At 42.7% G+C, this 26,819-nt stretch overlaps 1 protein-coding gene across 1 annotated transcript in view; it reads right to left on the bottom strand.

The window, feature by feature from the left end:
• The window catches only part of Rgsl1 (regulator of G protein signaling like 1), a 57,135-nt gene that overhangs the window by 4,608 nt on the left and 25,708 nt on the right, over positions 1–26,819 (bottom strand). The window contains exons 11-20 of the mRNA XM_040739161.1: positions 21,967–22,026; positions 16,791–16,984; positions 14,431–14,548; positions 13,876–13,987; positions 12,193–12,322; positions 9,811–9,988; positions 5,492–5,630; positions 5,134–5,258; positions 3,093–3,202; positions 1,152–1,247 (exon numbers count right to left, since the gene is read on the bottom strand). Coding sequence (XP_040595095.1) covers positions 1,152–1,247; positions 3,093–3,202; positions 5,134–5,258; positions 5,492–5,630; positions 9,811–9,988; positions 12,193–12,322; positions 13,876–13,987; positions 14,431–14,548; positions 16,791–16,984; positions 21,967–22,026 — 1,262 coding nt within the window. The remainder of the gene's footprint in view (positions 1–1,151; positions 1,248–3,092; positions 3,203–5,133; positions 5,259–5,491; positions 5,631–9,810; positions 9,989–12,192; positions 12,323–13,875; positions 13,988–14,430; positions 14,549–16,790; positions 16,985–21,966; positions 22,027–26,819) is intronic.

The raw sequence follows: 26,819 nt of genomic DNA, 5'->3' as shown, positions 1-26,819 counted from the left end.
CCCAGAGTGAAATGATAGACTCTAGATATACCCTATGCAGAAGGAATTGACAATACGGTGGGAGGATGGGGGAGGATGGGGGGGATGGTGGGGGGCTGTGGGAGGAGGGGAGGGAGAGGGAACTGGGATTGACATGTAAAACAAGCTATTTAAAATTAAAATAAAAATAAATAAAAAAGAAAAAATATTATGACTTTTAGGTATTGGATTATAATAACCACATACATGGTTTAAATCAGTAAGTTGCTATTGGGTTTGAAATGTATTGTTAGTATAGAGAGGGCACATTGTGTTAGCTTCTATTTTGCAGTAAGATATTTTTAGGTGCAAAGTTGCCTGCTTTCACCTTCCAGGGAAGGGGGTTGGGCAAGTCAAGGTGTGCTCTAATGCTGTAGGGGTATCCTGAAGACCTGGTTTATGGGATTGACATTTACTTGTTTTAGAAGACCTTTCATCTGAATGTAGAGGCTACAAAGTCAGTCATATAGACCCATGGAAGTAAATATGGAGATCAAAAATGAACACTCAAATCACATTCATACTGACATTTCACATCTTAGAGAGGCAGAAAAGAGGTGACCCAACAAAAGCTAATAGTTGGGAAGGACTGGGAGGCCTTCTGGGACAGGCTGTATACAACAAAGGCAGTGTGGTGCCCAGGAGGGAAACTCTCCTGGAGGTGGAAGATGGGGAAGGTAAAGCATACACTGTGCTCCCGACAAGGGAGGGAAGGACGAGGGGACTTGAAGCAGTAATGAGGACTCAGTAGTGGGAGTCTCCAGGAAGCAGGAGGTGTGGGATGGAGGTGCTGTCCAAATCAGTAGGTAGACCCTGTGTAAGGAGAGAGCATGTGGTGGTCTCTTAGCAAAGATGACTTGTGATGCCTGAAATGAGCAGACACCTTTCTTTAGGGGCTACAAATAAACTGACCAGGCGTGATTAGTCAGGTGGAGCTGTGCAGAGCCCAGAGGGGGCCAGGAGAAGTACTCCTCACCCCCTCAACTGCTCCCAAGCTGTACAGCCTCGAGCAATTCATTTCCATTAGAGGACCGTAGTCGTTTTACCGTTAATAAGAGAATGGGCTGATCTGGACTCTGAACCCCCCTCCAGTTGGTCAGGGAACTTCTGTAGCCAGTGAAACTCCAACTCACAGTTTTGGATTGAATTTGTCACTGCCTCGCGGGCGTGTTGAGGTCGAAACCATTCAATACCTCTGAGCAAAGTGAACCTTAAGACAGCATGGTCACCTGGGAAGAAAGAAGGAAAAATATTAAAACTCTGTAGCATCACCCGAAAGCACAAGACAAAACAACAAATCTCAAGTAAGGGAAAAGCTCTTGTTGAACACGTGCAGGTCATGATGTCAATGTTGGAGCGTCACTGGTAGGCAAGCCTTTGTACGGGTGATGGGGGTTCTGGGCTGAGAATGGGAAGCAGACCTCAGGACTCCTCAGCTCACATGATTATTGAAGTTTAATGGACTGGGCCTCCACTCTCTGCTGACCCCCTTGAATCAGTCCCACTTGTGGAAGATTTCCCTTGTTGGGGTATTTTAGGGGCAGGAATTTCCTGAGACCTTTTCCTTTCAGGAGTTGCCAGATTAGCTGGGTGGTTCTTGCCATGAGGGAATCCCTTCTTTATCTTATTGCAGATCAGGCCTCCCCTAGGTCTCCTTTTCTCTTTTAGCACAAGACTTAGGTCCAACAATAAATTTCTGGGGGCCAAAATTTCATGACCAAAAGCAACTTGGGGAGAAAAGGATCATTTCATCTGACAGCTTACAGTCCATCGTGAAGGGAAGTCAACAGGAACCTGAGGGCAAAAACTGAAGCAGAGGTCATAGAGGAGTGCTGCTTAATGGTTTGCTCCCCCTGCTTTCCTATACACCCCAGGACCACCTGCCCAGGGACGGCACTGCCCCTAGTGTAGTGGACCCTTCAGAATCAATCATTAACCAAGAAAATGCCCTAATGACTTGTCTACAGGCCGTCCAATAGCATTTTCTCAATTGAGGTTTTCTTTTCCCTGATGATTCTGGCTCGTTTCAAGTTGATAAAAACAAAACAAAAAACTAACCAGCACAAAGACCAAGAAAATACTACCTGAGGATGAGAGGGCTAATGAGGTAGAATGTTCTGTGTGTGTATGTGTGTGTGTGTGTGTGTGTGTGTGTGTGTTAGTTACTTTTATATTGCTGTGATAAAACATCATGACCAATGTAACTTATAAAAGTGTTTAATTGGGCTTACAACTACAGAGGGTTAGAGTCTATGCTAGCAGGGTGAAGACACAGCTGAGAGCTCACATCCTGAACCACAACCATATGCTGGGAATGATGAGTGACACACTCCCTCCAACAAAACCATACCTCCTCCAACAAGACCACACCTCTTAATTCTTCCCAAACAAACAATTCTACCAACTGGGGACTAAGTACTAAAAAATATGAGCTTCTGGAGGCCAGTCTCATTCAAACCACAATATATATGTGATACATATATATATATACACACACATATATATACTCACATGTGTATATATACATATATACGTTCTATAAATATAGATTAATAATAGTATATCTCATTAATAATCACAGCACCCAGAGATAACCCTGCCAAGACTTTTGTATTTCTCCTACATTTTCATAAAACTATAAATATATGTGTATACATGTACATGCATGAAAACATGTACATTTATCACAATGTACTTAGTTTTCACACTTAACTCTATAGAATAGATACTTCTTGAATGGCAAGTTTTCCATGGTGACAGCTGGATCGGAGCCTCTCAAACAACTGCTAAAGTGGTCACCACTGCCAGGTGCTCAGCATGGGGGTTGGGACAGGTGTGCCCAGGAACATCCTGGCAGCTCCTTCTAGGTTTTGTCTGGATAGCACTCCTCATCACTGATAGGACACATGTCAGCACCAGTACTCCTATTTCTCAGAGGGCCAAGTTAAGGTACTGACCACTGTACTAGGCACCACCTTTGTGCCGTTAGGCCTTCGAGTAAGCCCTTCAGACCTGTGTTCTCTCCTCACGTCTCTGGCTGGAGAAATGGTGCTGTGGGTCTGAGGCGGACTCACCTCCACTCCACGGTGGGTACTTGTACATAGACTTGGGAGGAGATCTTACATCCTTAAACTTCTTCCCCATGTATTCTACATAACAGCGTGTGGCCTTCCAGATACAAAACCTGCAGGAAGAATGGTTTCTGGTCACAAAGAATGGCTGGGACAAAGAACATGAGGGCAGCTTGGGTGGGACCAGGCTTCCCCTGACCATGTCAGCATGTCTGTTGGGGTTGTCCCGTCCTTGTTCAGTTAATGTTTGAACAGCCATGATGGTTAGTCTTTATGGGTGTAGTTTCTGGTGTTGCTAGGAGACATTATCTCACAGAAAACTGATACCTTTATTTTAATGAAGGGCACATTCTAAAAACGGGTTTTCATTTATGTGTATATGTTGGGCCCCAGCCCCATGGGGTCTCTGTGAGTTGCTGGTCAGCCTACAAGTGCAACTTGTTTTCCAGTCCAAGTGCTTTCTGTTTTCTAGTCCTGGCTTACTGCCCTGGCCTTGACCCTCTGACATCAACATCTAACAGGAGGAAAACAACGATCTCTTCTACCTGGGGTTTTTCCACTGTGCTGTAAACACATAGATAAAGCTTCTCCCTCCTAGAAGGGAGAGACCTCTTAGCACTTGCAATGAAGACACACACACACATTCTCCTGGCAATAAAGGCAACACATGCATTCTATTAGTACAACAGCTGGACGTCTGGTCTCTCTTTTCCTGATACCTTGGAGTGGCTTGTGGTGGGGGCGCAGCATGTATATGTATGTGCCTATTTGCCTGCATGTGACCCATATGCACACAATGCTCACAGAGGGGGCAGAAGAGGGAAAGTCATATTGCCCATAACTAAAGTTATAGGTGGTAGGTGGTTGGAAACTGCCGGATGTGGAACTGATTTCAGGTCTTCTACAAGTGCTCATAACTATGAGCCGTCTCTCCAGCCCCAAGGCTACAATTTTTTTTTAGAGAAAAAGGGAACACTAGTAGCTAGAGTCACAATATGATGCAAGCATCCTCATCAGGCTTCTGTGGTGGTTTGAATGAAAATGGCTCCGATAGGCTCATAATATGGAGTTGCATTATAGGAGGTGTGGCCTTGTTGGAGTAGGCGCGGCCTTTTTAGAGGAAGTATGTCACAGCAGTAGGCCTTAAGGTTTCAGATGCTAAAGCCAGGCCCAGTGTCACTGTCTCTTCCTGCTGCCTGCCAATCTGGATGTAGAACTCTTAGCTACCTTTACCCAACCGTGTCTGCCTGCGTGCTGCCATGCTTCCTGCTATGACAGAACAGACAAAAATCTCTGGACTGTAAGCTAGCCCCAATTAATGCCTTACTTTATAAGAGTTAAACTGGTCATGGTGTCTCTATAGCAATAGAAACTTTAACTAAGATATCTTCCCTAGGAAAATTTTGGCCAACTCTGGTGCCATTGAGGCTGCTCTGATAGAATATCAAAGTTGACAGTCAGCTGAGACATCTCAGGCCAGACTCTGGGCACAACTCTTGGCAGGACAGGTTATGAACCAGGGGCACAGGTTGCAATTAGTCTGTAGATATTTCATTTAAGTTTTGAATTTTGGTCCTCATTGACTCCTTGTCATGTTTTCATTTTGAGCTAACAGATACATTTGTCACTTGAATTTTGGGAGAGAGGTGACGTAAAACTGAATATCAGACTTTTCTCCAAGGAGCTGTGCCTCAGTGGTGATTATGAGAATCGGATAGAGCGGCAGCTGCTTTGGCCTGCTTGCTCCACTAGGCGATCAGAGACAGTTCCTGCCTTGACGGACTTTGTCCTTCGGGAACTGGGGTCTACTTCATGCTGGTGGGAAAGTCTGGGCTTAAGTACATCCCATGCCCCTGATCCAAGAAGACACAAGGAAAGGAGGGGTGAGGCACATTCTGGTGTTGTTCTCTTCTGTCCGTCCTTAGCTCAGAGCAGGGCAGAGTGTAGTGGGTAGGGTAAGAGCAGCCGTCTTGGTTCCTCATAGACCTTGAAATTGTAGGATACAGAAAGACTTGGTCGTCACTGGGTAAGATGATTTACATACCTTTTCCAGAAGTACATAATGACAGGGAAGATGGACATGATAGCCCCGTGGAAGATGGTCCGGTCTAGGTGGCCTTCTGTAATGGCAGCAAAAATGATATCCTTCTGGGACTCAGAGATGTTCACCTACACATAGGATGGGAGCATGTCACTGTTAGAGGCTCTGGGAAAGGAAAATGACTTCTCTTGATCCTTATCATCCCCTGAAACACCACCTCTCTAGGAGGCAGAGTTTCCTGTAGATTTTCCAGGCAATGGGCATCTTGTTGACCCAGGACTTAAGAGGCACCAGGTGACTGAGTTTTAGGTTTTTTTTATGGGAGAAAGGAAGGGTCACAGTACAGCTGGAGACTCCTTACCCTCAGCTTTGGAGGGACATCTGAAATCAGGTAAAGCTTTAGAATAATGTTCAGTTTAGACCGCATCAGGATGATGTCATTCTCGTTGTATGCTCTGTTCATCTGCAGCACACGAGCTGAACTCACCAGGTCATTAAATCTACAAGAGAGGGAGGCATACGGAAGAAATCAACCAGAGAAGATGAGAGCAGGTGCTGGCTAGGGGGCCTGGCTCAAACATGTTTCTGGCAAAGAAAAAAAAAAAGGGTAGGGCTGTTTCTGAGACAGATTGCAGATTGTGATGTCATTCACTCAATCTCAAGACTTCCATTAGCAAAGACCGAGCACAGACCACACATCAGGTCATATGTCAAGCACTCTGTCTAGCATGTTTCTTCACCATAATCCCCGCCTCCACACCTTCTTTATTTCATGGACCCCTCCTAGTCTGGAAGAATGTCTTACCTATGACCAAATCAAGAACTCAGGGCTCTTCTGCTGGCGCCCTTCTGTGCAGGCTGGAGGCCAGCCTGGAGATGCAGGTAGATTCCCCTGGTGTGGAGCACCTTTGGCTGAGATGGCACCTCACTGGTGACGGGGAGTCACCAGAGCATTACCAGCAGAAGAGTAACCATTGGTTTCATACTTTCATAGGTGTCTCTGGTTGCTCTACAACAGTGGTCCTCAACCTTCCTATTGCTGTGACCCTTTAATACAGTTCCTCCCTCATGTTGTGGTGATCCCCAACCATAAAATTATTTTTGTTGTTACTTCATAGCTGTAATTTTGCTGCTCTTAGGAAATTACAATGTAAATATCTGTATGCAACCCCTATAGGGGTGAGACTCACAGGTTGAGAACCACTGTTTTACAAAGACTAGTTTGCAGAAGGAAGCAAGGAAGCAGAGAGGATGGGGGAGATAATAGGAGCAACTGTTCTCTCTCTCTTCACTTCCCATGGCTTTCCTTAACAGCGTTGTTATCTCATTAACCCCACCCATCCTTCACAGTTCAGCCTGTCTCTTGCCTCCATGTTGGAAGCTAGCTCAGGCTGGAGACAGCCAGAAAGGCCTGCTGATGATAGTAGATATCTTGCTCATCACCTAGCCAGAGTCCTACCAGACAATGCAGGCTATGGTCTGGCACCAGGGCCTTGGAGTTGGGAGGGCATACATAGTGTTGGCATTTTGGGCGGATCGGATGGGACAGGTATTCTGGCACTCGGATGTCACAGAATACTAAGTGTTACACAGCTCAGATGGAAAGGTATCCTAGAGCTCAGGAGCCACAGAATACTAAGTGTTACACAGCTCAGATGGAAAGGTATCCTAGAGCTCAGGAGCCACAGAATACTGAGTGTTATATAGCTCAGATGGAAAGGTATCCTGGAGCTCGGGAGCCAAGTACTACCACAGACCCCAGTAAGCATAGCAGCTTATAGCCCTGCCTCCGGGAAAGGCTTCCCCAGTGAATCCGCTCTGCTCCGGCAGGAGAGGACCTTCCAGCTGGGGATGTTTGCCCAGTGTAGCAGTTTTGCTGCGGGGCTAAATTGCTACAGGTCAGCTCTGCTTGGTGGACAGCTGAGTGTAACAACTCAGCTCTGCCAGGGGAAGGTTTCCCCAGCAAAAGTGTTATTACAGGCCTGCTTGCTCTGCTCTGCCCAGGGTCGTCTCTGCTCCACCGTAAAAGAAGGGGTTTATTGGGGGGGGGTAGAATCCAGGAGAGTGGTTGCCCTCTGCCACAGAGGCAGAGGACAGCCAGGTAGCAAGAACAGCCACAAGGCGAACAGACATAGGGCTTCTTAAGGTGGTGGAGTTTTCCAGGGTGGAGAATGGTCAGATTGCAATCCCTGAGTTTAGATCTCCTGCTCAGGGATTGGTTAGTTTTCTGAACAGGGTTAGGGTCAGATTTGGCTCTGGTTTCAGGACCAAAGTGTGTTTCTTTCTCTGGTCCTTTTTAGTCTTTTGGCTCTACTTTTAGGACCAGGGTGTATTTCTTTCACTGGCTCCGATTCTAGGAACAAACTGTGTTTCTTTAGCATTGGTTTCAGGGTCAGGGTACATTTCTTTGGTTCTGGTTGCAGGGCCAAAGTGTGTTTCTTTGGCTCTGGTCAGAGTGTGTTTTTTTGGCTGGTCCTTTTTCCCTACACATAGTCCAGGCTTGACAGTTCCCTGGTATGTATGTAGTCAGATGTTCTAGACACTGAGATGTAAAATGCTTTGTTTGCTACCCCAGAATGTAGCTTGCTCAAGAGGAAACTGAGATATTCTGGGCTCCCTGCAATTCTGCTGTCTAATGAATGATCTTGACTGACTTGGTTTTCGCTTCCCCGTTTGAGGGAATATAAAAACGAGCTGTGCCATTAATACATTTGCTGACTTGGGTCAGCCTCTGAAGCAGCCCCCCTACCCCTGTGAGCCTAGCTCCCCTCATTATCTCTTTATTTCTCTCTCATCCTTGGTCCTCTCCCTGGGGACCCTGTTTGGAACCCTGATAAGGCTGGTCCAGGTCCGCTCCAGGACCAAGACAATGTGCCTGAGGGCACCCAGTTGTTTAGCTATAGTCCCCATGCCCAAATTTATCTAATGCCTGTCATCACAAGAGACTTCCCCACCTTCTATGTGTGCCCAGGATGCATCCTGAATCTGTAGGCTGATAGACATACATGTCTATGATGACAGCCTGTGCTCAATAAGGAGGAGACAATCAGTGAACGTGTTTAGAAATCACTCCGTGGAGTGGGATTTGTCAAACTCCCCCAATGCATGAAAACCAGACATTCTACATTTCTGAGAGTCATATTAACTGGCATCCCTGTCACGGTTAGCATAGATTAGGGGGGTCACCTTTAAGTCACTCTTACACTTCTCCCAATGGAGATGTTTTCAAGGAGTTTCTGATTTTCTTTCCAAATATTTTGCTCTGTCGTACTTTTTACTCTAAGCTTTAGCTCATCCACATAACAGAGCAGAATGTAAAAAGAAAAAAATATTTATTGTTTCTAGGAAAATAAACTAGAGCAGGGCACGCTGGTGTGCACCTGTAACTGAAATCTTGGAAAAATGGGGGAGTCTTACGTTCAGGTCAACCTGGGCTACAGAGTCAGACCAGTCAGAGAGAACAAGAAGGAAAGAGAGAGGGTAGGGGGGAAACAAGGAGAGAGTGAAGATTCTCTCAAATGTGGTAACAAAGACAAGTATTATAGCTTAGTATAGCAAAGGAAATTTAAATAATTGAAAAAGTTAATCTGAAAAGTAGAAGGAGTTAACCAGGAGTAAAACTCAGTTCTTCAGCTCTTGCCTTGCATGGGTATGGCCCTGAGTGAGATCTTGCCCCTGAAAACAGACATGAACAAACAAATTCCAGAAATCCTAAGTTGTTTTAGAGTGATCTTTACATTTTCATTCCAGTTTTGTATTTTTGGCTGTAAGTCTGGCCCTTAAAGCCTAAGCTATCTCTCCAGCCCTTTTTCTACTTCTAAAAATTGAAAATAAAATTGGTCGACAGTATTTGGAGCATAATTTAGACTTCATACAAGAAAAATGCATGGATTGACTATTAGTAGGTTGACTTTAAATTTGAAAGTTGGCAGGTAAGTGAATATGCATTAGCACACCTGACTTAAAATATCTACTAAATGGAGTTTACATGTGCATGCACGAGCACACACACACACACACACACACACACACACACACACACACACACACACAGAGTTTCTCTTATAACAGTCTCTGCTTTTAAGTGAAGAACTCTTGGTCCATGGGTGTTACATGAGTAACATGAGACAACTTCTTTTATATTTATAAATAGAGAAAAAAACACCATTTACTGTCAATGCCTAACTGCATTATAACCTTGAAGAAAGAGACCCTTAGGGCCCAAGGAAGGGTGGAAACTGAGAGTGACAGGAGTTCAAGAGATTTTTCAGGACGTCTTCTCTGACAGAGCTAAATCACTGGGCTTCTCACATGTCAATCACTGTGGCTCTGATGCGTCAAGGCACCTTTTGCTGGGAGGTGTGTGTGTGTGTGTGTGTGTGTGTGTGTGTGTGTGTGTGAGAGAGAGAGAGAGAGAGAGAGAGAGAGAGAGATCTCACAACTTCATCACTCTCTGCCTTAGTTTTTGATGTAGTCTTCCACTGAACCTGGAGTTGGCCCCAGGGAACATCTGGTCTCTGTCTTCTCAGTACTAGAATTATAGATCTGCCCTGCTGAGCCCAGTTTCCCCTCACCACACCCCATCAGTCTTCGTGCTTATGCTTGGAAGGTATCTCCCCAGCCCCTGCTGGGAAGTTTTAAATGTGAAAGCTACGGGAAGAAAGAAAGATGGGAACTTACTTCTCCATTTCAGAAAAGAAATATAGATCATTAACGGCAAAGTTGACAATGATAACTCTGTGGCCAAATATCCGGCGTTTCATAAGGACCATTTCTCCATTTTCTTGTTCTGTGCTCCGGGCACTAGGGGATATTGGGGTGTGACGTATTGGTGGGGTGGTGGGTGACGCAGAGAAATCTAGCAAAGAAACAACAAGGAATTAATACCTGGTTTGATCAGTTTCTCTCAGGTCCTCAACCTTCACCCTGGGTGTGACCACTGTGGACTCAAGTTTTGTACCTGCTACAAGTGTCATGCCCTATGCCTGGGTGCAGCCTCTTACTCATACCGGAATGACTGCTGAAGAAGTCACCTGCTCAGGTGTGTGACAGCACTCGTATCGAAAGATAATTAATAAACAAATTAATTACAAGAGAAATTGAGTGTTGAGGGCTGTTTTCACGGCACTTGCCTACTAGAAACAATCATGGCTATGACCATGCTAATCCACAAGGCTTCTGCAGAGACAGTAAAAACTGTGCATGCAGGCTCGACTTTTCTAATGGGAGTGTGGTTCTGATCGATAGTTACTCAGAGTTTATCAAGGAGGAATCAAGGGTTGTCATCTAGGAGGGAATTTGAAAAACAAACATCATAACCAAAGAAAAGTTTGTTAAAGGGAAAAAATAGAAAATTAAAGCAAAGAATGAAAGATCTTGAATGTAGGGTCCCAGGGGGCCACTGAGACAGATTGTTGAGGGCTAGATGTTTATTAAGAGATCTATTAGCACCTTGAGTGGGTAGAGAGACAGACAGCAGCATGACAGGGACTCTAAGCAACTCAGATCATAGTGCCACAGGCAGAGAGCACCAAGGTGGGTACTCAAAGAAGAGTTAGGGTTAGAATTTTAAAAATACACTATAGTCTGTGCTGGTGAGAATATGAAGACTTAAACCCCGGTTAATAGTCTTAACAGGAGTATAAATTAGTGCAGAGGTTTTTAAAGGTATTTCTTTTGTAGAAGCAGTGTGCGTCTGAGAGAATGTTAGAATAACTCAGAAGATCATGTGATCTGTCACTGCCAGTTTCGCCCACATCATCTCAGGTACCTGCCCTACCTCAGCTCTAGTCCAAGCAGTCCGAAGTTCTAGGTTGTACCACCCTCCCTCTTATCTTAAGGTCCTGTGCATACTCTTCCCTCCTGTCGCACCCGCCTAATGTGCTCACTCCTGAAAACCCAACCTCATGTTATGTCTTTGGGAGAGTTCTTCCCTGACCATTGCTAGTGCTAACCAAGGTCCATCTACAACCATTATTGAAGCCACTCATCACACTCACAACCAGTGACAGTAGACTGGTTAACTATTCTGTTGTGAAATACTGCTAAGCGTAGTTCGAAGATCCCTAAGTTATCACACTTAAGCTTCACAACAGCTCCAGGTAAGGATGGTTATTCCTATTCTATAGACAAGGAAATGGAGGCACACTTTCTACAGATGAGAACATGGAGGGACACAGTTACCTTCCACTCATTCAAGTAGAAGTGGTAGGTATGATCATTACCACCAAAATCTCAGCACATGATGAAGTACACACCCTAAAGCATTCTTAGCAATGGTCATGAATGAAGGAATTAATGAATAAATCAGTTGAATAAATCTATAAATGGACACTTTATGCCAGTCAAAAGCTGGACAGACAGAGGTGTACTGACAGAAAGCGATGTTCAATATAAAATACTAATGAAAAAGGTAAGTTATAAATGGAAAGTTTATATATGTGTATGCATATATAAATCAGAATGTAGGCTTCAAAGCATTGGCGATGTTATCTCTAAAGATTTTCATGTTCTTGGAATTTTGTTGCCTCTTTATTAATAACAGGTATTATTTATATAGACAGGAAAATGTTAAAGACATTTTGAAGACCACATAAAACAGCATAAGGAAATATTTGTATAAAAAGTGAGTCCTCTCTGGTAAGATGGCCACGCCATAGTGGATGGCAGCAAGAACACATGAGCAGCACAAATTGGATTTAGTGGGTTGTAAAAACACAAAGAACGTGAAGCTGGGGAGGGGGCAGAGACGAGGGGAGTGGATCTGAGCGGAATTAGCAAGAGGCTAATGATCAAAATATATTGTATGCATGTATAAAATTCTCAAAGAATTAATAAAAATATTATATATTCAAACTGTGAGCTTTCTAAGGGCCTTCATATTTTCCACACTTGCTGGCCCTTTGAGAAGCACCACTGTCCAAGGCAGGTCAGGCAGGTCTGGGCAGGGCTGGCCACCCAGGTCCAGTAGTCCTTGTTCACTAGGGCTAATGCAAGCCTGACACAAAGTCAATAGCTTGAACTCTCAGGTGGGCTGACCATGATGGCAGGGGAGTGACTCACTCTCCTTGGTGTTGTACATTTCCAGATGGATGAAATCTATAAACTGTTGGCGTTTCTTGGGATTTGCCATGAATCTGCGGTAATTGCAAAAACTCTTGATGAAGCAGATCATTTTCATCCATCCTTTATTCTGGGGAAGGAAAGCATATCCATTAGGATGGCTGCTGTTGACCAAGAACATACTATGTGTCACAAACCTCCATTAGCATGGCTTCTTCTGTTAGCCAAGAGCTACTGTGCCAAAAACCTGCTACTGGTTACATTTAGAATCCTCACTTCTACAAAGGAATACTTTTTGAGCTCCCATTTGGAAAGTGAGGAAACTCAAGTCAGTCTGCCTCAGATCAAGTAGTTGGTGACTAGAAGAGCCCAGCTTCAGTCATCATAGAGCCTTGACTCAAACTCATTCCACCTCACGGTCTTCCAGCAGCAAGAGCCAGCACTCCCCCACTTGTTCCTCCTCCCCCACACAAGCAAATGCGTTCCATTTCTGCACTCCTTTACTAGGTACAGAGAAACCATTCTCCAGTTCTTTTGCCTCTAGAAAATTTGATACACTGAGCCAAAAAGCATCTTATTAGTGAGAGTGCCCACTCCAATGCAGTTCCAGGGAGCCAGTGGTGAAGGTCTCAATTGCACTAGATTTGGGGGCTAGAAACTCTTCCAGTAGAACATAGCTTCTCCATAGATATGCAATTTGGATCAATTTACTTGTGCAAGACAATTTACTTTGTGTAAGACAAAACTAGTAGCCTTCAGGGTTGTGGTGAGCCTTAGTGTGTATACCGAAGTGTGTGGCCCACAGAAGGTGGTAAGAACATTTGGTTTCTTTCTGTCTGACCTAGAAGGGCTGAAATTGAAACAGAACTCTCTGGTTCTGCATATATTCTTTCAAACATCCAATTATTTGTGGTGCCCTGCCAGATCTGGCTCATAAACAGAGGGAGTGGAGAGGGAAAAAGAGTAGCATGTTTTCATGTCTACAGTATTGGGGTTAAATCTTATTTCCAGCTATATCTTAACTTAAACTTTGGAGTCCGATAGTATCAGGCTCAAACTTTTCTGTTTAACCAACTCAATGTGCTCAGTCAAGGAGCATATGTGCTTTCCCAAACCACATGAAAAGACTTCTCTGAGGACCCTTCCCCTGTTCTCTCTTCCCACAGGACACAGGGTGAGAGGGTAACTGTGCTTGGGAGAAGGAAGTGGCGTTCTTGTGCCAACCACTGACAAATGTGTCTCTGGGACTTACTGGCCTGTGGGATACTTGTTTCTAGGCCTCTGAAAGGGGAGGCTTACATTGCCAGTGACTGGATGTGCAGATCAGACTAATCTTGGTGCAGAAAGATTAGCAAACCATTTTGCCTAATGGCCAATCCACACCCTCCAAATAAGCATGGGCAGCAAAAAAACTTGACAGTTTCCTTTCCATGTATCTAACCCTTGTGCCTGTCACTTAGTTGGTGACAGAGGCAGATCAGAAAAGGATTTCCCAGTATGTTTTCTTCTGAGTCTCAGATTATCCTTTTGTAAATGGGGCTTAAAACACAACCCCCACACCCAAGAGTAAGTCTTCCAGTGACATATCAAATGGCCTAACAGGGATAATCTTTTGTATAGCCTATAAAGTCTAGACAATGGCCTTCCTGTCTGTAATGTCATTTTCTCTTCCTCCTCACTGACCTGGGATTCCTGTAGGTGTATTGCTGACTTTGAGGGTTTCCTGGGGAGAAACTGTGTTTCAAGTTCAACTTCCACAGGACGTGGTGGGAACATGTCTTGGTATTCTTTAAACCTACCAGAAAGGAGACCAAGAATATCAAATACAAAACCATGGTGCATGAAACACAGCAAGATAGCCTTGTTTCAAAATCAGTTTCTATAGTCTTCTTGCTATCTGAATTCTTATATAAAGTCAGCTAGTCTTCTCAACACTGTATTCTTCCTTAACCTGTGTGTATGTTTGTCTATATGTGCTTGTGTGTATGTATATTTGAGTGTGTTGTCTATGTGTGCATGTGTATATATGTTCATGTATAGGTGTTTGCGTCTGTATATATGTGTGTGTGTGTATGTATGAGTGTGTGTGTGTGTGTTGTACTGGTGTTGGTAGGCAGGAGATTTCAAAGTAACTTTGGTGTTTCTTTGGAGGGTTCTGTCAGTACACTATGAAGACTAGGAGACCTTTGTTTAATATGCTTTTTCAAAGCCAGAAAGCAACTCCAGAAGCATGCTCACCACTTTTCTTCCAGAGATTTCATCACGTGGCCCTGAAGCAACAGCAGTGTGGTGTTGGTGATGTGACGCATGTGAACAACTTCTTTGATAAGAGGAGCATCGCATTGCAGCATTTCCTCTAAATGACCAGAGAGGGGGAGGGGCCGAGAGAGAGAGACACACACACACAGAGGGGCAGCGTCATTTCTGTCTGCTGCTTAGTGGCTCCATGTGATAGTCTCATGGCCCCCTGTTCTCACTCTGAGCCTTCTACAACTTGCAGGTCTCTAAAGGATATTTCAAATGTTACGGGAAATTGTTTTTGTAGTCAAAATACTATTTTTCTTAGTTCCATTTCAAAGATGAAAGCTTAAAGGGACACAAAATCTTAAATTTTAAACTCGCTTCTGGAGCTGGGGTGAAGTTTCTCAGTTTAGGGGGAGACTTTGGAGGAAAGGGGTGAAACACAATCTTTGGGAGCAAAAGGAGAGTCCAAGACACGAATCTCGGTGCTGTGAGTGTGGCATGGGGCTTCTCCTGTTCAGAGATCAGAAGGTTTGTTAACAAGACCTGAAAACACATCAGAGGAACATCTGGGTGCTAGACTCCCCCTCCACAACTTTATATAGAATTCACACTGAAAAATCAGCAAGTAAGTATTTCCCATATATGGCAATGTATTATGATAAAAATATCTCTTCCATTTTAAGAGACAGGAACCGTGGCTGGACAGCACAGTCAGAGTTAACAATGTACCTCGAGGTCACTTAAGGCTTAAGACTACTGTGTACTTAGGTCCTTAACCTGGCCTTAGGAGAACAGTGTAACAACTAACTTCCCTTGCCTTAGGCTTTAACGAGGGACACTAATACAGAGCTGCAACCTTAAACGTGTGCTCTTCATGCCCTGTCCCAAGATTAGTGCATGTGTGTATGCATGTTATGATAATCATTCACTGAGGACAGAAAAGTAGGACCAAACCAGCTTTATAAACCGAATGTCCACTATAAATGTTGGAGCAATGTATGGATATTGCTTGATAGTGTTGGATTACTTATTATGTGGGTCAGCTGGGCCCAGTTGGAATCAGTGACTCCATCACTTGAAGACTGTTAAACATTTTGGTAAAATACCCCATTCCTTCCCCCCACGTGGTGCTCTCTGTGCTATGTAATAAGAGAGCAAAGACCTTTTCTAGGGACACACACACAGGAACACACAGACACAGACAGCAGGAGAGACTCAGAAGACAGCATGCAGGCAGGCACAGATTCAGACTCAGACAGGGAGAGGAGGATAGAAGACACAGGGAACAATTAGAGAATTCAAATCTTGGCTCCCTCTTGTTTAAGTTACACCACGGGTAAGTGCTTTTTAATTTCTTGTTAATTCCTCACCGTGACACTATGCAGTATCGGTGATTCTGGGTTCATTATTACCGAATTTGAATGCACCGACAAACTGTGGCGTGCCACTTCTGTAACAAGTGGCAGGCAGAAGTGGGAGCTGTGAGAGTTTCAGGCCAGTCTGGGCTACATAATAAGCTTCAGGCCTGTCTGGAATATGTGGCAATACCCTGTTTCAAAACAAACAAATGAACTAAAGAGACTTGCTAATTTTAAACTTTTTCTATTTACACCCTTGTCTTGGATAACTATGAACAAAACCAAAGCAAGCAAACAAACAAATAAAAACCAGCAAACAAACAAGCCTCTCCCCACCTATGCAAACTCCACCTGCTCCTCCATGATAGACACAAAGCTCTCAGTTTTACCCCTGGCCTCCAGGGGGCACTTGCTCACCCCCTTTTGTGGAGCTATGAGCCAATACTTAATTGTAATCACCAGCTAAGGGGAATTTCCGTGGGCCGAGTTTGCCACCACTTCAGATAGGAAAACAAGACAGTTTATGAGCGATTTCCAGATCATTCTCCACCCCAGCTCAGCTTTTCACATCTGTGCGTGGAGAGGACTGCCGGTTCGCTTAGAGCTAGCCCCATGCTAGCTGATATGATGATCAAGTAATTTGAATCTGTGCTAAAGTCCCACAAATCGGATAAGCTAGTTCACTTCAATGGGTTCTACTTTCTTTGTTTAGAAAACTCAGCTCTTTGTTCCTACCTTACAGGGAGTAAGTTTCTATTTCCAACATGAAGTGAAATTAATGAGCGTGTATATGAATGTATCTTACACGTGGCTCCTTTCACTAACATTATGGTGTCGGGCTTAACACTGTTCTCTGCATCCATTCTCAGTCTCAACACTGGCCCCATGTCGCGATTCCCCTGTTCTGCTCTCTTGGGGTTCTCGTGGAGCTAGGCTATTTTCTAGACTTTTCCTCCCAAGAAACTGAAGCGAGAATCGGGAGGAACAGAGGCATACCAGGAGGGATCTTGCCGTGGAAGTAAGTCTTGGTCATACTTTCCAAAGAAGCCTTATAAGACTTTTCATTGGTCTCCATCATGGTCTTCTGTAAGGCGATCAGGAAGTCCAACGGGGTTTCAGCCTTCCGCTCTTTGAGGAACTCCCGGAAGTACTCCAGGTGTTGAGAATTTAGGAGGATTTCTGTCATGTTCCTGGAAAAGAGAGCACTGTTGGTAGAGGGGAAAGGATAATGACCGTGGAGACTGTTCTCCATGGAGCAGTGACCGGGTCACAGTGTCTGCCTCTCCGCCTGTGAGATCCGCCTGCCTCTGCCTCCCCAGTGCTGGGATTAAAGGTGCACGCCACCACCCTTTACTGCTCCTTGAATGGAGTTAGCTCTAATGTTTCACCCACAATCCTCTTTCCTTTTCTCTCAGTCTTTTCTGAGTGGGCTGTGCTCCCTCTGGGGTTTCATCTTCACTGGCAGGGGGCAACTGTATCTCTGTTTGCTCCACTCTCCATTTTTTTTTTTTTTTGGTTTTATGAGACAGTGTTTCTCTGTATCGTTTTGGAGGCTGTCGGTCCACTCTCCAATTTTAACTGACCACTTAGTCCCACTTTTTATCAGTTAATCATTCAAAGCTCTCTGCGTATGCCCATCTTTTGACCAAGTTACCCATCTCCTTTATGTACATATACCATTTTGTTGGACATTAGCTATAGGCTTTTGATAGCTATCCTTTATCGGGATGAGATAACTTTTCCTATTCTCATTTTGAAAGTTTTTTTAAATCATATATAGATGGATGATTTAGTATCAATTAAGATTACTCACGTAAGTTTTCTACCTCATTTATTTAATGTGATATATGTGAGAGTTAATCTTGGTCACTGAATTGATTGGATCTGGAACTGACTAAAAGGCAAGTCACTGGGCCCTGCTGCGAGAGAGTTTCTTGATCATTACTGGAACTGGAAAGGCCCATCCTAAATGTGGGTGGAACTTCTCAGTGTCAGCCCACATGAAAGGGAAATGGAAGAACAATTGTGTTCTTGCCTCCTCGCCTTCACTCTCACTGGCCGGTCATTTATTCAGTTGCTGCTGCATTTCTTCACTGATATTAGAGTCAGTTTCTTCAAGGTAACAAATGAGTGAGGACCAGTGACTCCCCACCGTCTTCAGCACCAGACTGGGTGTCCTGAGGCCTATGAAGGAATAACTACTGGTTCTCAGCCTCTCCAGTGTGAGACAACCAACGCCAGACTACTCCAGCTGTGTTGTATTATACAATCTAAAAAAATCTCTTTTTAATATACACTCGTTCTAATACAGAATATTATTTTGACTTTTGGAAGTTAACTCAATCTTGTGTTACTCAGATAAATTCCAATTGATTATGCTACATGAGACTTTTATTTGTTACTGGATTTAGTTTGCCATTCATTGAGGATTTGTGTGTCTAGATTCAAAGAGAAATACTGTGTGTTTTTTGATGCCTCTTGTTTGGGACTCAGAATGATACTGGCCTCATAGGATAAGTGCGAGTTACTTTTGCTATTTCAAAGAGTGATTGTAATGTTGGCACTGCCTTTGCTTTAAATATCTCACATAGTTCTCCAGTGATACTGCCCATTTTATGCTATATGAAAAAGATAAATTATTAAATCCTACCACTTATTTTGAGACTGGGTCTAACTGTGTAGTCCTGCCTGGCCTGGAAATTACTTTGTAGATGAGGCTGGCCTTGAACTGCCAGAGATCTGCCTGCCTCTGACTGCCAAATGCTGGGATTAAAGACATGCATCATTACACCTGACAAAAATACTACTTGATGGTGCTTGAAAGAGACCCAGTTTTTAATCACTACTGTTTTTTTTAAGTTAAGTTGTTTCTATAGATTTACCAACATGTTCAACATGCTTTGAGTCTGCTTTTAGAAATTCAGGCATTTCTAATGTTTATTACATTATACTGTTGAGCCTGATCCTCCCATTTCCTAACAATCTCAATCTCTGTACAGTCTTTTCTTTTCCATCCTGATTTTTAGCAAGATTTAAGTTATATTTGTTTATTTTTGTGTGCATGTATGTTTGTGTGTCTGTGTCTGCCTATCTGCCTGTGTTGTGTGTTTCATGGTACACAGACAGAGGTCAAAAGATAACTACCGGGAGTTGGCTCCTTCTACTGTGTGGGTCCTAGTCCTCCAGACCAGTTAATGTTCATTGAACCATCTTCCTGTTCCATGGATCTTCCTCCAGATTAGACCTGCTGATTCTGTCTAGCAAGCTTTTCATTCAGTTGCTATGCTTTTTCTACCCCAGATCTGAAATTGTTTTATAACTTGTTTCCTTAGTGATTTTCTCTAGTTGATTAATGATTACTACAGTATGTTCCTTGAATTCTTTAAACATAATTTCCTTTAGTTTGTTGAATAGTTTCTTAGATGTTCTTGATAAGTCCAAATAGGAACTACTTGAGAATCACTTTCTATCTGTTGCCTGATACATCTCCCCCCCCCCATTCTGTGCTTCCCTGGTTTTGTTTTGTGTGATGATTGCAGCAATTCTGGAGGTGGAACCCACTCTCCTCACTTTCCTCAAATTGTTGCTGTTGATAGTTTTATTTGCTTTTCTTCTAGTTTATTTTCCTTAACTGACCCACTTGGGTAAATTCTAGAGAGCATGGCTTCCTACAGTGTGTTCCCACAAAGTACCCACTATGATTATTTTGAAGGTTTTTTTCTCCATTCTTTTTATTTTATTTTAAATGTTATAATAAAAAGGATACAAATAGGCTCAGTGCCTCTTGAGGCCTGGGGTCTGTGGACAGTGGACCAGGCCATTCAGAGTTTGGCGACATCCAAGTGCCAGTCCTGCTTCACCCATGGGAAGAGGAGAGCCATCGAATATTGGACCTACTTGCACCCACCAGAAGAGAACCTTGGGCCAGTACCCACCAGGAGAGGGAGAGACCCCAGGGGCACCCAGTGGAAGAAGTTATGGGAAGATGACAGTACAAGAACACACTCAACAGCAGAAAGACCAATATGATACCACTAGAGTCTAGGGACTCCACACCAGCAAGACCTAAACATCCCAACACAGACAAAGCAGAAGAGAATGACCCTAAAAACAACTTTATGATGATTATAGAGACCTTAAAAGAGGAAATGAGAAAATCTCTTAACGAAATGAAAGAAAAAACAACAACAAAAATTCAACAAATGGAGGAAAAGACAAATGAAAACTTGCAAGAAATAAACAAATCTCTTGAAGAAAACAAGGAAAGTCAAGAAAAAACAACCAAAAAAGTGAAGGAAACAATTCAAACAGTGCAAGACTTGAAAGCTGAAATAGAGACAAAAAACAAATCAAAACAAACAAACAAACAAAAAAACAAACCACACTCTGAGGGAATGCTGGAAATAGAAATGCTGGGTAAATGATCAGGAACTACAGATGAAAGCATAACCAATAGAATACAAGAGATAGAAGAGAGAATCTCAGGCCTTGAAGATAAACTAGGAGAAATAGTTTCATCAACCAAAGAAAATCTTAAGTCCAACAAATCCCTAACACAAAATAACCAGGAAATATGGGACACCATGAAAAGGCCAAACCTAAGAATAATAGATGTAGAAGAAGGTGAAGAAACCCATCTCAATGGTGCAGAAAACATATTAAACAAAGTCATAGAAGAAAACTTTCCCAACCTAAAGAAAGACATGCCAATAAAAGTACAAGAAGCTTACAGAACACTAAATAGAGTGGACCAAAAAAAGTCCCCTCACCACATAATAATCAAAACACCAAACATACAGAATAAATAAATAATACTAAGAGCAGCAAAGGAAAAAAGCCAAGTAGCATATAAAACCAAACCTATCAGAATTACACCTGACTTCTCTATGGAATCTCTGAAAGCCAAAATGCCAACACCAAGAGACCACAGATGCCAGCCCAGACTACTATACCCAGAAAGGCTTTCAATCACTATAGATGGAGAAAACAAGATATTCCATGACAAAACCAGATTCAAACAATTCATATCCACTAACGAGCCCTAAAGAAAGTTCTGGAAGGAAAGCTCCAACTGAAGGGAGTTAACTACAACCAGAAAAACATAGGCAATAGATAAGCCCATCTTACCAACAGCCAAAAGAAAAAAGAGGTGGAAATTCACATATAATTCCACCACCATCAACTATTCCAAACAAATAAGAATGAACAATCAATGGTCATTAATATCCCTCAATATTAATGGTCTTAACTCACCCATAAAAAGATACCAGCTAACAGAATGGATTCGAACACAGAACTCATCCTTCTGCTGCATACAAGAAACACACATCATCCTCAAAGACAGACATTACCTCAGAGTTAAGGGTTGGGAAAAGATTTTCCAATCAAATGGACCCAAGAAACAAGCGGGGGTAGCAATCCTAATATCTACCAAATAAGATTTTAAAATAAAATCAATCAAAAGAGATGGAGGAGGGCATTTCATACTCATCACAGGAGAAATCCACCAGGATGAAGTTTCAGTTCTGAACATCTATGCCCCAAATACAAAGGCATCTATGTTCATAAAAAGAAACATTACTAAAACTAAAATCACATGTAAAGCCCCACACACTTATAGTGGGAGACTTTAACAGCCCACTCTCACCACTAGATAGGAGTATCAGACAGAAATTTAACAAACAAGTAAAGGAACTAAGAGAAGTTATGACCAATTGGGATTAACAGGTATCTATAGAATATTCCATCCAAATAAAAAAGAATACACCTTCTTCTCATCGCCACATCGAACCTTCTCAAAAATTGACCACACATTTAGCAAAATATCAAAACTCAACAGGTACAAGAAAAATTCTATGTACCTTATCAGACTACCATGCATTAAAATTAGAATTCAACAACACAAATTGCAGAAACCCTACAAACTCACGGCAATTGAATAATGCACAGTTGCAACATTCCTGGGTCAAAGAAGAAATAAAAAAAGAAACTAAAGACTTCCTAGAATTCAATGAGAATGAAGACACAACATACCCAAACTTATGTGACAATTTGAAAGCAGTGCTACGAGGGAAGTTCATTATAGTGCCCACATGAAGAAACTGGAGAATAGTTACACTAGAGAATTAACAGCACAACTGAAAGCTCTAGAACATAAAAAAAGTAAACTCACCTAGGAGGAGTAGACGCCAGGAAATAATCAGATTGAGGGCTGAAATCAATAAAGCCGAAACTAGGAAAACAATACAAAAAAAAATCAATGTAACGAAGAGTAGGTTCTTTGAGAAAATCAACAAGATAGACAAAACCTTTATCCAAACTTACAAAATATCAGAGTGTGAACATGCAAATTAACAAACTCAGAAATGAAAAGGGGGGCATAACAACAGACACTGAGGAAATCCAGAGAATCATTAAGCCATACTTTGAAAACCTGTACTCCACAAAATTTGAAAATCTAAATGAAATGGACAATTTTCTGGATAGGTATCACTTATCAAAATTAACAAGAACAGATAAGCAATTTGAATAGGCCTGTAACCCCTAAGGAAATAGGAGCAGTCATCAAAAGTCTCCCAACCAAAAAAAAAAAAAAAAAAAAAAAAAAAAAAGCCTAGGGCCAGATGGCCTCAGTGCAGAATTCTACCAAAAATTTAAAGAACAGCTTATACCAGTTCTTCTCAAAGTATTCCACCCAATAGAAGCAGAAGGGTCTTTGCCAAACTCTTTCTATGAGGCTTTAATAACCTTGATACCCAAGCCACACAAAGACACAACTGAGAAAGAGAACTTCAGACCAATATTCCTCATGAACACTGATGCAAAAATACTCAGTAAAACACTGGCAAATCGGATCCAAGAACACATCAGAGAACTCATCCAACATGTCCAAGTAGACTTTATCTCAGGGATGCAGGGTTGGTTCAACATACGAAAATCCATCAACGTAATCCACCATAAAAACAAGCTGAGAAACAAAAATCACATGATCATCTCACTAGATGCTGAAAAAGCCTTTGACAAAATCCAACACCCCTTCATGATAAATGTCTTGGAGAGATCCGGGATAACAGGAATTTACCTTAACATAATAAAAGCTATATAGAGCAAACCAACAGCCAACATCAAACTAAATGGCCAGAAACTCAACATGATTCCTCTAAAATCAGGAACAAGACAAGGCTGTCCACTCTCTCCATGCCTTTTCAATATTGTCTTTTAATTTCTAGCTAGAGCAATAAGACAACAAAAGGAAATCAAAGGGATACAAATTGGAAAGGAAGAGGTCAGACTTTTACTATTTGCAGATGATGTGATAGTTTACATAAGTGACCCAAAAAACTCTACCAGGGAAATCCTGCAGCTGTTAAATACCTTCAGCAAAGTGACAGGATACAAGAACAACTCAAGAAAATCAGTAGCCCTACTATATACAGACAATACAAGGACCAAGAAAGAAACCAGACAAACACCACCCTTTACAACAGCAACAAACAACATAAAATACCTTGGAGTAATGCTAACCAAACAAGTGAAAGACCTGTATTGCAAGAACTTTGAGTTTAAAGAAAGAAATTAAACAAGACACCAGAAAATGGAAAGATCTCCCATACTCTTGGATAGGTAGGATCAACATAGTAATAATGCCAATCTTACAGAAAGCAATATACAATCCCCATTAAAATCATAGCACAATTCTTCACAGACCTTGAAAGAACAATTTTCAACTTTACATGGAAAACAGAAGACCCAGGATAGCCAAAACAACCCTGTTCAACAAGGCAACATCCTGAGGCATCATCATCCTTGACTTTAAGCTGTATTACAGAGCTATAGTCCTGAAAAGTTTGGAATTGGCACAAAAATAGACAGATAGACCAATGGAATTGAATTGAACACCCTAACATTAACCCATACATATATGAGCACCTGTTTTTTGACAAAGAAGTTAAAATATACAATGGAAAAAAGAAAGCATCTTCAACAAATGGTGCTGGCATAACTGGAGGCTGACATGTAGTAGAAGACTGCAGATAGATCCATTTCTTTCACCATGCACAAAACTTAAATCCAAATGGATCAAAGACATCAACATAAATTCAGCCACACTGAACCTGTTAGAAGAGAAAGTGGATGAATTGGTACAGGAGATCGCTTCTTGAATATAACTCCAGTAGCACAGACACTAAGATCCACAATTAATAAATGGGACTGAGAAGCTTCTGTAAGGCAAAGGACACAGTCAGCAAGACAAAAAGGCAACCCACAGGTTGGGAAAAGATATTCACTAACCCCAATCTGACAGAGGGCTATTCTCCAAAATTTACAAAGAACTCAAGAAGCAAGTCTCCAAAACACCAAAGGATACAATAAAAATTGGGGTAAAGAACTAAATAGAGAATTCACAGTAGAGGAGTCTAAAATGGCTGAGAGGCACTTAAGAAAGTGTTTAACATCCCTAGCCATCTGGGAAATACAAATCAAAACAACTCTGAGATACCATCTTACACCTGTCAGAATGGCTAAAATCAAAAACTCCAATGACAGTTTATGCTGGAGAGGATATAGAGAAAGGGGAACACTCCTCCACTGCTGGTGGGAGTGTAAATTTGTACAGCCACTTTGGAAATCAGTATGGAGATTCCTCAGGAAAATGGGAATCAGTCTACCACAAGACCCAGCAATTCTGCTCTTAGGAATATATCCAAAAGATGTACATTCATACAACAAGGACATCTGTTCCATTATGTTCATAGCAGCATTAGTTGTAATATCCAGACCCTGGAAGCAACCTAGATGTCCCTCAACTGAAGAGTGGATAGAGAAAACGTGGTACATTTACATAATGGAGTACTATTCAGTGGAAAAAAATAATGGAACTTTGAAATTTGCAGGCAAATGGATGGCACTAAAAGATACCATCCTGAGTGAGGTAACCCAGTCACAAAAAGAGAAACATGGTATGTACTCACTCATTTATGGATTTTAGACATGAATCAGGGGAACACCAGCATACAATCCCATTGCCAGTGAGTCTGGGAAACAGAACCTTCATCCTGTGACTGATGAAAGCAGAGACAGATACCCACAGCTAAACACTGAATCCAGTGTCAGAAAGGGAGAACTGATGGGCAAAGGAGTTAAGACTGTGCCTGTTTAACCCACAGAAACAGCTGACCTGAACAAGCGGGAGCACTTGGAGCCTAGATTGATGGCTGTGTGGAAAGCATGGGACTGACCCAGACCCCCTGAATGTGGGTATCAGTGTGGAGGCCTAGGTAATCTATGAGGCCTTAGGTAGTAGTTATCCCTGGCATACAAATAGACTTTGTGTGCCCATCCCACAGTGAGGGATGCTCTCTCAGCCTGGACTCTTGTGGGAGGGCCTAGTCCCTACCCTGGATGACATGACAGACTCAGAAAATACACCATGGAGGGTCTCACTCTACCTGGGGATCAGAGTGGAGATTGGGTGGGGCACTGGGGGAGGCTTGGTGGGGAGGGACAGGGAGGAGGGGAGGGAGAGGGAGCTGGGATTGACATGTGAAACAAACTTGTTTCTAACTTAAATAAAAAAAGAAGAAAAAGGAGGGGTGGGGAGATCCACACATAATACCACCATCACCACCACCAAATCCAAAACAAACAAGAAGTAACAATCAATGGTCATTAATATCCCTTAGTATTAATGTCTTAACTGGCTTTTAGAAGACACAGGCTAACAGAATGGACACAAAGACAGAATCCGTCTTTCTGCTGCATACAAGGAACACACCTCAACTTCAAAGACAGATTCCTCAGGAAAATGGAAATCAGCCTACCTCAAGATCCAGCAATTCCACTCTTAGGCGTATATCCAAAAGATGCACATTTATACAATAAGGACATCTGTTCCATTATGTTCATAGCAGCATTATTTGTAATATCCACACCCTGGAAGCAACCTAGATGCCCCTCAACTGAAGAATGGATAAAGAAAATGTACATTTACACAATGGAGTACTACTCAGCAGGGGGAATAAAACCAATGGAATCTTGAAATAGGCAAATGGATAGAACTAGAAGAAACCATCCTGAGTGAGGTAACCCAGTCACAAGAAGACAAACATGGTATGTACTCCCTCATACATGGGTATTAGACATAGAGAAAAGGAGTAGCAGCCTACAATTCGCACTTCCAGAGAAGCCAGGAAGCAAGGAAGACCCAAGAGAAACATACATGGTCCCCAGGAGAAGATGTAAAGGACAAGATCTTCTGAGAAAATTGGAGGCATGGGGGGAGGGGAGAGGGAGTTAGGAGAAAGAGAAGGGGAGAAGAGGAGGGGAGAGGAAGACATGAGGGAGCAGGAATATCGAGTCAGGGGAAGAATAGAGGAGAGCAAGAAAAGAGATACCATAATAGAGGGAGTCATTATGGGTTTAAAGAGAAATACAAGGAAATGTCTAGAGATCTACAAGGATGATCCCAACTAAGAATCTAAGCAATAGTGGAGAGGCTACCTTAAATGACCTTCCCTTATAATGAGATTGATGACTACCTTATATGCCATCTTAGAGCCTTCATCCAGTAGCTAATGGAAGCAGAGCCAGACACCCACAGCTAAACATTGAGCTGAACTTCAGGAATCCAGTTGCAGAGAGGGAGGAGTGATGAGCAAAGGGACCAAGACCAGGCTGGAGAAACCCACAGAAACAGCTGACTGAACAAGGAGGAGCTCATGGACCCCATACTGATAGCTGGGAAACCAGCATAGGACCGACCCAGACTGCCTGAACGTGGGTGTCAGTTAGGAGGCCTGGGCAGTTTATGGGACCTCTGGTCATGGATCAGTATTTATCCCTAGTGTACAAATGTTCTTTGGGAGCCCATTTCACATAGAGGGACACTCTCTCAGACACATGGGGGAGGGCCTAGGTCCTGCTCCAAATGATGTAACAGACTTTGAAGACCCCCCTTCCTGGGGAGCAGAAAGGGGATGGAATAGGGAGTTGGTGGGGGAGGCAGGGGAGGGAGAGGGAACTGGG

Source organism: Mesocricetus auratus, unplaced genomic scaffold (genome assembly GCF_017639785.1).
Source record: "Mesocricetus auratus isolate SY011 unplaced genomic scaffold, BCM_Maur_2.0 Super-Scaffold_100676, whole genome shotgun sequence".
Taxonomy (NCBI): Eukaryota; Metazoa; Chordata; class Mammalia; order Rodentia; family Cricetidae; genus Mesocricetus; species Mesocricetus auratus.
This window is presented reverse-complemented; position numbering and strand designations above follow the sequence as displayed.